The 13,866-nt window shown below is 42.0% G+C and overlaps 1 protein-coding gene across 2 annotated transcripts in view; it reads left to right on the forward strand.

Moving 5' to 3' along the window:
• Nucleotides 1-13,866, forward strand: part of GSK3B (glycogen synthase kinase 3 beta) — a 65,156-nt gene that overhangs the window by 23,843 nt on the left and 27,447 nt on the right. For both annotated transcript variants that reach the window (XM_082206111.1, XM_082206112.1), the window contains exons 2-6: nucleotides 272-465; nucleotides 5,254-5,337; nucleotides 6,961-7,071; nucleotides 12,088-12,218; nucleotides 13,707-13,813. In XM_082206111.1, the coding sequence (XP_082062237.1) occupies nucleotides 272-465; nucleotides 5,254-5,337; nucleotides 6,961-7,071; nucleotides 12,088-12,218; nucleotides 13,707-13,813 (627 nt within the window). The remainder of the gene's footprint in view (nucleotides 1-271; nucleotides 466-5,253; nucleotides 5,338-6,960; nucleotides 7,072-12,087; nucleotides 12,219-13,706; nucleotides 13,814-13,866) is intronic.

Below are 13,866 nucleotides of genomic sequence, written 5' to 3' on the forward strand. Positions count from 1 at the left end.
ATCAGTAGATCCATATTCATTGGAACAGTATAAGCAATAATAAATATGTCAGCTTATATTTCTCCATCTTATGAAAATAGGAAACTGCAGAAATAAAATATATATATAGTGGAACAAATAAGTAGTTGGGAATACTCTTTTTTATAAGGAAATGCCTATTAAAAAGCTATCTCTCATAACACAGTTTTCTATATGGACATATACCTTGTGCGATATTTTCTTTTGTAATAGATTTTTCCATATTAACTGTCTCACTTTTTGTATATTCCAGGAGACAAAGATGGCAGCAAAGTGACCACAGTGGTAGCAACTCCTGGACAGGGTCCAGACAGGCCTCAAGAAGTTAGTTACACAGACACCAAAGTGATTGGAAATGGATCTTTTGGTGTTGTATATCAAGCCAAACTCTGTGATTCAGGAGAACTGGTTGCCATTAAGAAAGTTCTGCAAGACAAGAGGTTTAAGGTAAGAAGTAAGAAAAGTCAAGAACATTCATGATACTATTTATTCTTTCTTATGAGTCAGTCCTTGATGAATGATGTTTCCCTAGGGAGTATATTGTGAGCATTGACACTGTAGTCTTATGATTGTATTTTTGTGCAGGATATATAGGAAGGAAGCTGGAAATTCTGCCTTTGAACTGTAATGCATTTCTTTTGACCTTGTAGTGATGTGATGACATCTCAATAATCAGGTGGAAAGAAAACTACTTTCTGAGTAATTTCATTTTTAAAACTTCAAATTAAGGTTGCACTGCTTCCTTTAGGCATGTTCACCCATGGGTAGTTGGAGATTTCCCCTGGGGCAGTCTATTTCTTGCTGGGAGGGTGTCTGGATGAACCAGCAGAATGTGATTCTTTTGTGCCCAGTCTTTTTATCTGTTGCCACCAGACACTTCTCCCATCGAGAAACTGGAGATTGCTCAAGCATCTCTGATCAGCAGTGGCCAAAGGACTCAACAGCTCCCTAACTATGCCAGCTCCTTATACCAGCCTTCAGACCAACTACCAAGTAATAATACATTGAGCCAGTGGGAGATTTACCCATGTCACTGCTTCCCAGGGATAGATGAGGATCTGGCTTTACATAGAAGCAGCTGAGTCACTCAACTGCTGGTGCAGTACACCTCTGCTGAGCAGATCAGCCTCCATCCAAGTCAATAACAGGGATGAACCCTATGAGGCAGAGTGAAGCAACATGGAGGCATTTAAATTTCTGGTGATACTGCTGCACAGGGAAGGGGCAAGAAAAATATGGTGGTTTCAGTCAAAGTTCCTGACCCCTTATAGCTCACCTGGTCCTTAGAAATGGATCAGAACCAGCTATTAAATGGCCAAAAGAGTGCGAAGGGACAAAGGGAACCTGGGCTTTAGCTTACAACTCAGTGCTTTCCCCAGGCGCCCTGAGTGACAGAAGTAAGGACCTGGACAACTCATACACCTACAAACAGGAGACCAAAGTTTGGGATTCACTATGTCCTTAACCCTTCACTTATTAGAAAATAATCTTCATTGGTGTGCGGGATCTGGAAGAGTCTTGGTCACTTCCTGAAGTAAAGGAGGGACACAAAGATTCAGTGGGAGGGAATCAGGCTCTGCGATGTAATATGAGCAATCAAAATTAAAATTAACTCCAAGCTAGAAAAAACTGTTTTGTATTTTATTGTGGGGTGGTGTAGGGTTTTATTGTGGAGGGTTTTGAGGTCCGCCTCCTCTTCTTGCTTGACCCAACAACCTCCAAAGCAAATATCATATTTTTCGCTCCATAAGACACACTTTTTTCCTCCTAAAAAGTAAGGGGAAATGTCTGTGCGTCTTATGGAGCGAATGCGTGTTCCCTGGAGCCGCATTGCCCAGGGGCGAAAAGCAGATCGTGCTTTTTTTTTTGAAAGAGGGAAGGCGGTGTTGAAAGGAAGCTGCTGAGCAGCTGATCGACAAGCAATCAGGAGGGAGATAAGGCTGCAGGTAAAGGAGGCTGCCGGGGGGGGGAGGTAAAGACCTCGAACTTGCAAGGAGAGGAGACAGGAATACTAAAACAAGCAATGAGGAGAGAAATTAGAAGAAAAGGAGGAGCAAAAAACTGCTCCAGCTAAGGAAGAGATGCTAAGGCAAACAAGAGGGAAGGGGTTGTTGAAACGAAGCCACTGAGCAGCTGATCGGCAAGCCATCAGAAGGGAGATAAGGAACGCTAGCGATAAAGGAGGCTGCCTGGGAGGGGGGAGGTAAAAGCTCGTGGATCCTCAGGATTTTTGCATTGGGTTACCCCAAATTCACCATCAGGTCACATATCATGTCTGCGGCCACAGCATGAACCACAAAAATCATACATCCACTTTTCACTCAGAATATTTTTTTTCTTGTTTTCCTCCTCTAAAAACTAGGTGCGTCTTATGGTCAGGTGTGTCTTATGGAGTGAAAAATACGGTACAGGGTTCAGGAGAGATGTTTTCTTTGGAACTGCAACAGAGGAGGAAATCCCTTATTGGTTTCTGCTCTGATCCTGTTAATTATCAGCCTTCCTTGGCTTAGAAGTTTGCATTTAAAAAACCAATCCTGTAGGCTGGATAGAAAGATGCAATTAATGTTACATGTAATTTGGCCCTGAAGTGGATTTGAAAATTATTTGTTGAAAGAGATCAGGGAAGTGGGATACATGGAATTATTCTCATTTTATCCTTGTACAGCCATATGAAGTAGGCTAATCTGCATGATAATGACTTGTTCAAGGCTACTGAGCTACCTTCATAGTTAAGCAGGGATTTGAACCTAGGTTCTCCTGAGGCCCAAATGAACATTCTAATAGCTATTTTACTATTCTGGCTCTCTAATATGGGTTCCGAAAGTTTCATCTGATGACCAGCGTACATGCAGACTCAAGTAAATGTGTTGTTGCATGGAGTACCAAGAAGATATTGAGGAACCAGCTTGCTTTAGTTGGAATTGACCTAGTTGTGTCCATTTGATTGTCTACCAAACATATATGAATATTTTATAGAAATGGAGGTAGTGTGGAATGTTCTTCTGATTGATACTTTTGCTCAGGTCCAGGTTGTTCCTGGAAGTGGGTTTTGTGAAGTTACTTCTTTTTTAACCATCTGAAATGTTAATTAGCTATAACTAGTTTAAATGGGCTGAGAGAGAGTAATAGGTCTCTGAAATTGAAGGATGAGCTGGTGCAGAGAAACAGCCTGAAAAATAAGCACCGTATTTTTCGCCCTATAGGACGCACTTTCCCCCCTCCAAAAATGAAGGGGAAATGTGTGTGCATCCTATGGGGCGAATGAAGGCATTCTCTGAAGCCTGGAGAGCGAGAGGCATTGGTGCGCACCGACCCCTCTCGTTCTCCAGGCTTCAGGAATCTATCCACAAGCCATGGGAGCCCGGCGCGAAGTCGCGCAGCTCTCCCACGGCTTGCGGAGAGCTTCGCGCAGCTCTCCGCAAGCCGTGGGAAAGCTGCACGACTTCCCACCGGGCTCCCTAGGCTTGCGGATAGCAGCCTGTTCTGGGGGCTGGGGTCGGGGGAAGCTCGGGCTTCCCCCGCCCCAGCCCCGCGCCTGGGGGGGAAATAATTTTTTTCTCTTTATTTCCCCCCAAAAAAACTAAGTGTGCCCTATGGGCTGGTGCGCCCTATGGGGCGAAAAATACGGTAACAAGTAATCTGTTTATGTCAAGAGACACCTTTTTGCTTTTGAATTTGGAAGTAAGGATATTGCCATCAGATGTCAAAACGATAAACAACTACCTAACATTCAGAAGACATCTTAAGGCAGCCCTGTTCAGGGAAGTTTTTAATGTATGATATTTTAGTGTGTTTTTTTGTTTCTATGGAAGCTGCCCAGAGTGGCTGGGGAAACCCAGCCAGATGGGCGGGGTACAAATAAATTATTATTATTATTATTATTATTATTATTATTATTATTATTATTATTATTATTATTATTATTATTGCTTTGGAGCAGGAGAGAGTCCTCTAATGCTGGGGTTTAAGGTTTTAGGAATAGCTGTAACTTGCCTATCTGCCCCCAAACTAAAGCTGGGGTCCCTAGATAGATACTCAAAGGTATTATGGTGCCCACCAAAGCCTTGTGCCCCTTCAGTTTTTAAATTTTATTTGTATGTTTTGGTTGGGGTTGTTTGCTTGTTCTGTGGATTTGGCCTGTTGTATTTTTTTCTGTGATGGCGGTGGGGGTCCCTGAGTACACCAGTCTTTTCTGTAAAATTGGTCCTTGACTGTTGTGAACTTTCCTTAGATTTTCAAATGTGCTCTCAGTGGTAGAGCCCTGAACTAGACAATGACAGAGACTGTAGACTGAGTTTTACTGTCCCAGAGTCAATGCTAGTTTCAGGTGTAGCCTTACTTGTGTAGTGAATTAAAGTGCAAAATTACATGAATTATGCACAATGGTGTGTCACACTGTCTAAGATCCATAAGCTTTCTGAAAAGCAAAATATAGGTTAGCTATGCTAAAATGTTCTTGAATCCTGTCCTCATGCCTTCCACATACTAACGTAGTTTGACAAATGGAGTGCAGTGGGCAGTTACTAGAAAGAATTCCTTTTTAGTAGTCACACCCCAGTTGTGGAATGCCTTCATCAGATACGATCACTTGACACTTACTTGGGGGGGTCTGTTCAGTGCCAGAGAAATACCATTTTAGTTCCCCAGACCATTTAGTCTTAATTATTTTAGTGTGTTTAAAATTCTTTGCACTAATGTAATATTCTGTTTGGTTCTGTCTCATTTTTCATGTTTATATTTTACTTCTTGAAGTTTTCAGTTTTTACAGTAAACTGTCCATAAAAACTTGGTTATTGGGAAGTATATAAATATTGTAAATAAACGATTGATTTTGTAATGAGAGGTAATTTATAAGAAAACAAATGAGTTTAAACTCTTATGTATGAAATTAATCTCCCTGCTGGAATATGAGGAGCTTCACTGGCATACTGCTGGCTCGTGAAGACCCACCTGTTTAGAGAGGCATTACCCTCAATTCCTAGCTTGATCTATTTGTTGTAATTTCTGTTTTAACTGTTACACTATTTTAATTGTCTTAAAATGTATCATTCTGAATGTTTTGATAAAATTATATTACTGTTACTATTAATAATATATTTTTATATTGGGCTGTATACTTGCAAACCATTTAGAAGCCATTTTGACAATTGAGCAGTACATAAATAAATTAATGCAAAGATTAATAATAGGTTGTGTGCCTTTGTAATACCTGCCAAATATTATTCTCTCTTTCAGAATCGAGAGCTTCAAATCATGAGAAAGCTCGATCATTGTAACATTGTCAGATTGCGCTATTTCTTTTACTCCAGTGGAGAGAAGGTACGTTTTGAGAGGTGTGCAGGAAGCAAATCATTTGGGTTTGTGAGATGGTAGCAGCTGAGTAGTAGAATCAGCAGTTGCTGGCAAACTTCAGGCAGTTGTGCATCCTCCTCCTCCTCATTCTTGTCCCCATCCTACAAAAGTAGCCCTCAAAGTCAGAAGGTGGATGAGTGAACAAACAGTGGCAAGGAGGAGTAATTTAATGAGAACTTTACAGGGGGAGAAATGGGATGCATGAGAACTTGCTAGCTTTTGGCTGTGGAGCTCAGTTGAGCTGGCATCATCAGCACCCTCTTCTGGACAGGGAGACTACATTAATAGAATGTTTTATAAAGAAAGTAAGAGAAAGATGGGGACGCGGGTGGTGCTGTGGATTAAACCACAGAGCCTAGGACTTGCCGATCAGAAGGTCGACGGTTCGAATCCCCGCGACGGGGTGAGCTCCCGTTGCTCAGTCCCTGCTCCTGCCAACCTAGCAGTTCGAAAGCACGTCAACATGCAAGTAGATAAATAGGTACCGCTCCGGCGGGAAGGTAAATGGCGTTTCCATGCGCTGCTCTGGTTCGCCAGAAGCAGCTTAGTCATGCTGGCCACATGATCCGGAAGCTGTACACCGGCTCCCTTGGCCAATAAAGCGAGATAAGCGCTGCAACCCCAGATTCGGCCACGACTGGACCTAATGGTCAGGGGTCCCTTTACCTTTACTAAGAGAAAGATAGAGAGAGAGAAGCTAAATCAGATGAATAATTGGTTAGAGAGACTGGTCAAGAGCTGTAGCATGTAGCAGGGTGCTCATCGGATCTTTGGTTGCCCACATCATTGCTGCATACTGGGACGCGGTGGGTGGGTGGGAGCAAGACACGTCCAGCAAAGGCAACCCACCACTTCTGCCAGTGCTTTTGCTCCACGCCATCTTTGCCGCTGCCTGTCCCCTCCCTCTTGCCCTCCCAGTATGCAACAGTGACATCGGAGGCTAGAACACCAGTGCCCCACCCTGCCACCTGCTACTACATGCTGATCATTTGGAATGTGTATGCCTACAGAGGCAGTATTTTAACTGTACCCTGTAAAATCTCAAATGTGCAAAATATAATTGCAAATGGCACTCATTGGGAAGGAACTGTTATAACCACATGCCTCATTTAGGATACATTTTGCAGTTTCTAAATTTATCAGATTCTGCTTTCCAGTCTTCCCATGCCATGCTTCATGGTACCTAGTTCTCATAAACACATTGTCCAGAAAGCCTGCCCTTCAATCTGTTACTGGTACTTGTAGATACCATGTCACCATATACTTGCATATGTTTTAAATACAATTCCTTTTAAACAGATGAATACCTTTTTCAAGGGGTTGAAATATGGGTCAAAGTAATCCTGTTACTTGCCTGGCCTCATTTGCACTGAAAAAATGTACCGTAATCCGCATGATATGGCATTTACAGACACGGTTGTCTTGTGCTACAAAAGTTAATGCATTTACTGGTATATGGTCTATGGATGTAAACAAGATTGTGTTAAAAAAAATATGGTATCCCTCCTGTAAAAAGCACCATAAAAAATACCATACTTCTGGTTTCATATCACCTTTCTTTTTTCACCCCTGTCTTTTTCCCATTTCCAGAAAGATGAGGTATACCTTAATTTGGTTCTGGACTATGTTCCTGAAACAGTATACAGAGTTGCCAGGCATTATAGTCGGGCCAAGCAGACACTCCCGATGATATTTGTGAAGGTAGGTAAAATGAAATGATAACCTAGATGGTTGGTTGCTTGGCTGTTACATCAGGTTTAGATGTTTGCTGGTAGAAATGGGTCTGCTAATGCCCTTTGTTTCTTTCTAATGGCGGCCTCTTGCACATTGCGCAGTGTTGCTTTGGCAGTGGAGACACTTTGTTGGGGAGCGTGCTGCTACTGCAAAGGGGAAGCTCAGATGTGCCATACGACTGCCCCGTTCTTGAAGTGTAGGCTTGTCTAAGTGAGAGTTGATTTAGACATGCTGTCATATCTTCATGAGATTTCGTGGAATACCTTTTTCAAGGGTATTGCACATGGTGAGGGAAGTGTACAGATGATACTTATATGTTTTTATTTATGCAGACGGTTGGGCTAGATGACCCTTCTGGTCCTTTCCAACTCTACAATTCTGTGATTCTGTTAGGTTGCTAGGGGTTACTACCCCTGCTTTCTAGCCCATCTCCCACCTGCCAACTCCTTTCCTCCTTCCTATACACCTTACCAAACTTTTATGTAGGCCCCCCCCCTTGCTGCATTTTAAAATACAAACTTCTCTTTATCACAGCAACAGCTGTGGTGGCGGCAGCCATGTTGGGGAGGGAAGAGGAGAATTTATCTCCTTTGTTCCCCTTAATTTTGCAAGCAGTGGCAGCAACAAAGGGTGTATGGGAAGGTTGGGAAATTAAGCCCAACATTGATTCTTTCAAACTCCAATCTGAGAGGAGCGGTGCAGGGCTGCTCTCCCATTTCCATCTCAGTCTGCTGCAGTTGTGAAGCTGAAGGCTGGCTTAGCCAGTCTACTTGTCTGGCATGCCCTGCCTCTATCTTCCTCCTCCTCTACCCCTGAGCTGCTGTGATGGCCCAGTAGCTTTGAGAGTCTAGTTCAGGCATGTCCAAAGTCAGTTTCGGGGGCCTAATTCGTCCAGTCAGTCGGTTTAATCTGGCCCCTGTGGCAGTTTTTCCTGGGGTAAAATAAAGAAGGTTAACAACTTTGGTCGGCCCTTCGGTCGGCCTTCACGGCCCTTCACTTCATCAAATCTGGCCCTCTTTGAAAAAAGCTTCGACACCACTGGCCTAGTTGGTCAACATGCTGTAGTTTGCAGCACTACCCAGTGGTGGCCCCATGAACTGCAGCATGATGACATTCTTACAATTTTATTACTTATATAGGTCTGCAACCCATATGCCAAAATGGCTTCCATTTGCCCATCTCCAATGGGTTTCCAGCTTATATAGCAAAGTGCCAAAAATTAGAAAGGCTGATTCTTGCAATATATTGGAAGTACTGATAAAAAGAAACAAAAACGACAAGGACTGTTTTAGATATTGAGCAGGAATAGCTTTGTTGATTCTGTTCTAATGAATAGCTTCTGTTTGACATGTCCTGGCCTGTGTTTGGACAATAAATTAATTGAAATATCTTTAGCACTTGCGTTTTTAATAGCACACCATTAGCGTTACTGTTGCCTGTAACTCTTACAGTACACTGTTCTTAGTTCAGAAGCTGGATTAATAATAGTAATAATAGTAGTAGTAGTAATAGTAGTAATAATAATAATAATGCCTACTCCTCACTGTGGCCTTCCTGTCTGCTATGACTGAGGCTTCATAGCCTTCACCTTTTCCCTGGGCAGTTCCTTATAAAGAGCAGATTCCAGTCCTCTGCCCCAATGACCCAGATGTAATAAAATTTCTTCAAATTTAGTAAGTAGTCTAATAGAGGTGAACAAACTGGAGAAAGACACTGCTGCCACCCCACCCCCCCTGATCCTCAGTGTGTTTAAAGGGTGTGGATTCTGTATAGATAGTAGAACAGAAAGAGTTAGATTAAAAACCAGCAAAATCCATAGATCTTTTAATTGTAACATACTCTCTTCTATTGTCCCCTTCTTATGAGCCATTCCAGTAATAAAACAAAGCTGTTATATTAGAAATGTGGTGTAATGTAATGATAATGCAGAAGGACCCACCTCTTGTTTATTTTATGTTAATAAAAAAAGGTAAAGCAAGATGGTGATGATGATGATAATACGCCATCTGGCTGGGCTTCCCCAGCCACTCTGGGCGGCTTCCAACAAAGAGAAAAAATACATTAAAATGTCACACGTTAAAAACTTCCCTTCAGATGTCTTCTAAATGTCAGATAATGTCAGATAAGCGATTCCACATTTGAGTTTAAACGCTCTCAGGTAGATGCCATCTGGACTTGGTGATACAAGTCTGCTGGATCAGGCCAAGGGCTCATCCAGTCCAGTGTCCTGTTCTCATAGTGGCCAAGCAGAGGCTGGTGGGAAACCCACAGGCAAGACGTCAGCACAAGAGTTGACAAGACAATAGGTGATCTATCAGTAAGGCCCAGAAGAGGCATGGGGAGCCCTTTTGGCTCAGCAGGCCAGATAGTTATCTTCCCCCAGCTAACTTTGACAGATGTTTGGTACCACCCACCTGTTAGTCAGGTTGACTCACGGGTTTGGGGGAAAGGCTCTTCTTTGCCAACATGCTGGCAAAGCAGCACTCAGCAGAATTGAGCCCTGCCCATCAGCCAGTGGCATTAGCTGTTTAACAGGTATGCCTGTGTCAGGGAACTGCCATCAGTGACGGAGGGAGAGAGCAAGCTCCAGAGGGATCCCAGAGAGCGTCCCGGGATGGGGAGAGGCAGCATAGCTCCAGTGGAGAAGGGGGGCACATGACTCCTTGCTGGGGACCAGCGAGGAGAGCATGGGTCCTCCGCTGCCTACGCCCTCCTTCTGCGCAGGGAGAGTAGGAGGAGACTGGGCGTCAAAGAGCTTCTTTGCTGGAAGAAATTTAAGAAACGCCCACTGACGGATTCTGCCAGCGATTGAGACAGCCACGGGTGACAGGAAAGGTTCACTCAGGCAACTCAGCCCGGTGTTGGCACAGGCTTACGCACGAGCAAGCCCTAGAACCATTACAGCCTGGTTTGGAGGAAATGGTTTGGCTCATTGGCCAGAAGTGCAAGAACTTTGTCTCTTGTCTCTACAATTTGCCTCAGTTCCTCAGTTTCTTTAAAAGTTCAGGTGTATGGATTCACCCTTTATCTGCCATTGTAAAGACAGATGCAGATAAGTCATTCAGTTTCTTCTCAGTCTGCTTCTCCTCCTTTTGCACAACTTTAACTCTTTTCATCCAATGATCCAACCGGCTCCCTGGCCAGTCTCCTGCTACTCATGTATTTAAAGATTTTTGTCGTTGTTTATTCCATTTTTAGCAACGTACTGCTCAGTCTTTTATTTTATTTATGTATCCTTTGTTGTCTGCTTAAATTTCTTTTTGCTAAAAGAGGAAGTTTCCATTTCTGGAGTTGAACGTGACTGTGTTTGATTTTCTTGGCAGTTGTCCACTTACATATATGTTGAATTTGTTTGTACTGTGGCCACTTTTCCCGGCCGGTTCAAAAGCACAGCTTGCACTGGCTTCTGTGTGTCTGCGTGCCACTTAAGTTCAGGGCTGCCGTCCCTCTGGTTGGTTCCATGACCAGCTAATCTATGGCACAGTTTTTAATGATATTTAAACATTTTACCTCTTCATCATGCCTGGAATTATCCTCTATGTGAGGATAATTGAAGCCACCCATTAGTAGGTGAAATTTAAATTCAAATATCAGGATTTAAATACAATATAAATATAATATAAATACAAATAAAATATAAATTTAAATATCAGGATGGAATGGGATCTCTTATATATTAATGGTAGTAGATCTTGCACCCCTGTTTCACATTTAGGACAGATAAAATAAAAATCAGATAATTAGTTAGGAATTTGAAAAGGGGGTGGATTTAGATCATTTTAGGTCCCTGGTTTAGTCACTAGTCTGCTTCCCATTTGCTGACTGCAAAAAGAGAGCATGCAACTCTCCTTGGAGATCTTTGGATGCTCTTGGTGTGGCCTGAGCCAAATGGCTTCTCTTCCCTGTGTCTCCACAGGTAACAAACAACTAATAAGTCTAATTGGTAAGAAATATTGTCCCATAGCTCTGGAAGAGAGTGAAAGACCCCTCCTATTAACGAGGCAGGGTATTTGTAGGGACTCCAGTAAGTTTTTTTGAATGTATTTTGACCCAGTTCTCCGATGACTATCCCCACAGTAGAACTCCGTAAAAGAGCTGAGCTCGGTAACTTCATTGTGTGAGACGAGCTCACCCTTCGTAATGCCTCTTTCACTTGTATTCACTTTCTGGACATCATAAAGTCTATATGTGGTCCAAGAAATACTGTATAGAAGGTATTTAATACTCTTTACCTGTTCTGGAGTTTGACCATCCAATAACTGACTCTTTTGTGTAGGCTTCTTTTCAGAGACTAAGATGGAGCAGTCTTTTATCAACAAGGACATTACTCAGTTTCAGTCATAGCTTGTCTCTGGGGGAGCAAATCAAACACTGCCAGAGAATCTGAAGTATAACTTGCTCATAATAGATACTAAGCTAATTGTTCTATAATTGTCCCCGTTGTCAGCTGGGCCTTTCTTAAAAAATATTTTCATATTTCCTGTTCCCTTCGGTTTTCATTCTTTTTTCTTGCATGTAAATATTTTCTCAGCTTTCCACAGTACTTGTTTCCATAAAATTTGAAATAGTATTCAGCTTTTCTCTATTTTTATAAATGAGGAGGAAGTGTTAAACCTCTTTAGATTTGATACGGAGTAGTGTTAATTAGTTTAATTGATAAAATAACTGATGCTCTAGAATTTGCTATTGTCTAATCTTTCTAATAATTTTATACTTCTATTTTTTATTCTGCTACTGTTTTGATCGTTTCTATTATTAAGCTGATTTGAATTCTGAAGTGGAAGACAAGTGTGAAAGAAAAAAATAAAACACAGAATACATTTATTATGAAAAAAGGACAGTGTTTGGACATTACATCAAAGTGTTGGTTTTAACCATATTTTTAGTTGTCAAGCATTATAGAAAAGTTAGTACGTTAAACCTCCTGCCATGTTTTAGTATGGGAGATAATATTTATTTAAAAATCTCTTATTTATATTCCAGTTATACATGTATCAACTATTCCGAAGTTTAGCCTATATCCATTCCTTTGGAATATGCCATCGGGATATAAAACCACAAAATCTTTTGCTGGATCCCGACACAGCTGTCCTAAAACTTTGTGATTTTGGAAGGTAAGTGTCTCTGGCAAAGATTAGTCCAGGAGAACATAGTGGAGGGACAGTGGTGTTTATCCCGAGCCCCATTTCAGTAGTTGTGGTTATTCTGGCTTGCATGACAAGGCCACTCCCATTTATAACAGTATTACACTTAATTTTGGAAATGAGCAAAGTGCGCTTGATTGCCTCTGTGTTAAATTTTCCATGGCTGAGTCATGTTGGATAGGTATGTCTATTGAAGTTTATGGTGAAGCAACAGCTAGGCCATTTTGTACCACACAGTAAGTCTCATTGCAATAAATACATTAGTCTTGTGGCAAATATGGCCAAAGAAGATCTGTCTGAAAGTAAATATTTTAAAGACAGGCAAACTACACAACGGCGTTACTGTTACAGCATAGAAGTGAAGGGACGCAGGGCCAATATCTGCTTTGCCCAGATGACAGTCTTCTCTCGCCAGCGGCTGTCACTTGGCAGCAGCCATTCCTCAGGTTGCAGGAGAGGATGGAAGAGCAGTTCTGCAGGGCCACTTCATTGGCATGGCTGGGAGTGCAACATTTGACCACCCCTCCTCTTGACCCCAGCAGGTCATTAGAAGGACTTTAGTGCCTAATGGAGTAGTTGAAATTTGTAAGACTTCACAGTATAAGGACATTTCTATAGAAGAATTAATGATTTAAGTGTCTGGGGAATTCATTATTTTATTTTATTTGAACAGTTTCTATACCACTTAACTACAATAGTCTCTAAGCATTTTAAGGGTTTTTAAAATTAATACAAAATCCTTGAACCTGGCCTGGTAATGTACGGGCAGCCAGTACATTTGAGCGCTCCAGACTTTTGAGTGCTGCAGTTATGCTCTGGCGATGGTCTGTCCCCATCAATAGCCTAGCTGTGGTGTGTCTTGTGGGCACGGGAACTACCAACCAAGCTCAGTTTATTGGCCCTCATCCAGTCCAGCAGTGCACCCAGAGAATGCAAAACCCCTTGTGACTCAGATGTTATGGCGAAGTAGAGAAGTGATGACACCCAATTGCCCGCAGTTCCTAAGAACTCCATCCATAGACCTTATATAGCTTTAAACAGCATTGGGGACAAGATTGTACCTTGTGGTACATTGTATTGCAGAGACCAGGAAGCTAATGTGTTTCATGGTGTCTTAACTCCCTCTCTCTGTTGAATATGATAGCAGTGGTATCCTTTTCTGAATTAGATTCATAATGAGGCAGAATATTTTGATAACACAGCTGTCATGCTGTTGTTAAAGATGTTGGGCCTTTTCTGTAGTTCGGATCCTGTGGTTCTGTTGCCCCTGATCCTAAACATCTGTGCCTTCTCCCAGACTTTGGGAAAGTGAAAGGTATTATGCAACAGGAGGTCTACGTAGTGAAGAGCTGCAAATGAAGGTTCATCTTAAAGCAAAATAACATTTGTGTGTTTAATTGCACTGCATGTTTTTGTTTTAAAAAAATAACGTCTTCCTTTTTCTTTCCTCATGTCTAGTGCAAAACAGCTTGTTCGTGGAGAGCCTAATGTCTCTTATATCTGCTCTCGGTACTATAGGGCACCAGAGTTGATCTTTGGAGCTACAGATTATACCTCCAGTATAGGTATGTGTGTATTTATTTTTAAAACATTTATGTTTTATGTGATCAGAATGGTA

This window comes from Podarcis vaucheri, assembly GCF_965113315.1.
Source record: "Podarcis vaucheri genome assembly, chromosome: 17".
Taxonomy (NCBI): domain Eukaryota; kingdom Metazoa; phylum Chordata; class Lepidosauria; order Squamata; family Lacertidae; genus Podarcis; species Podarcis vaucheri.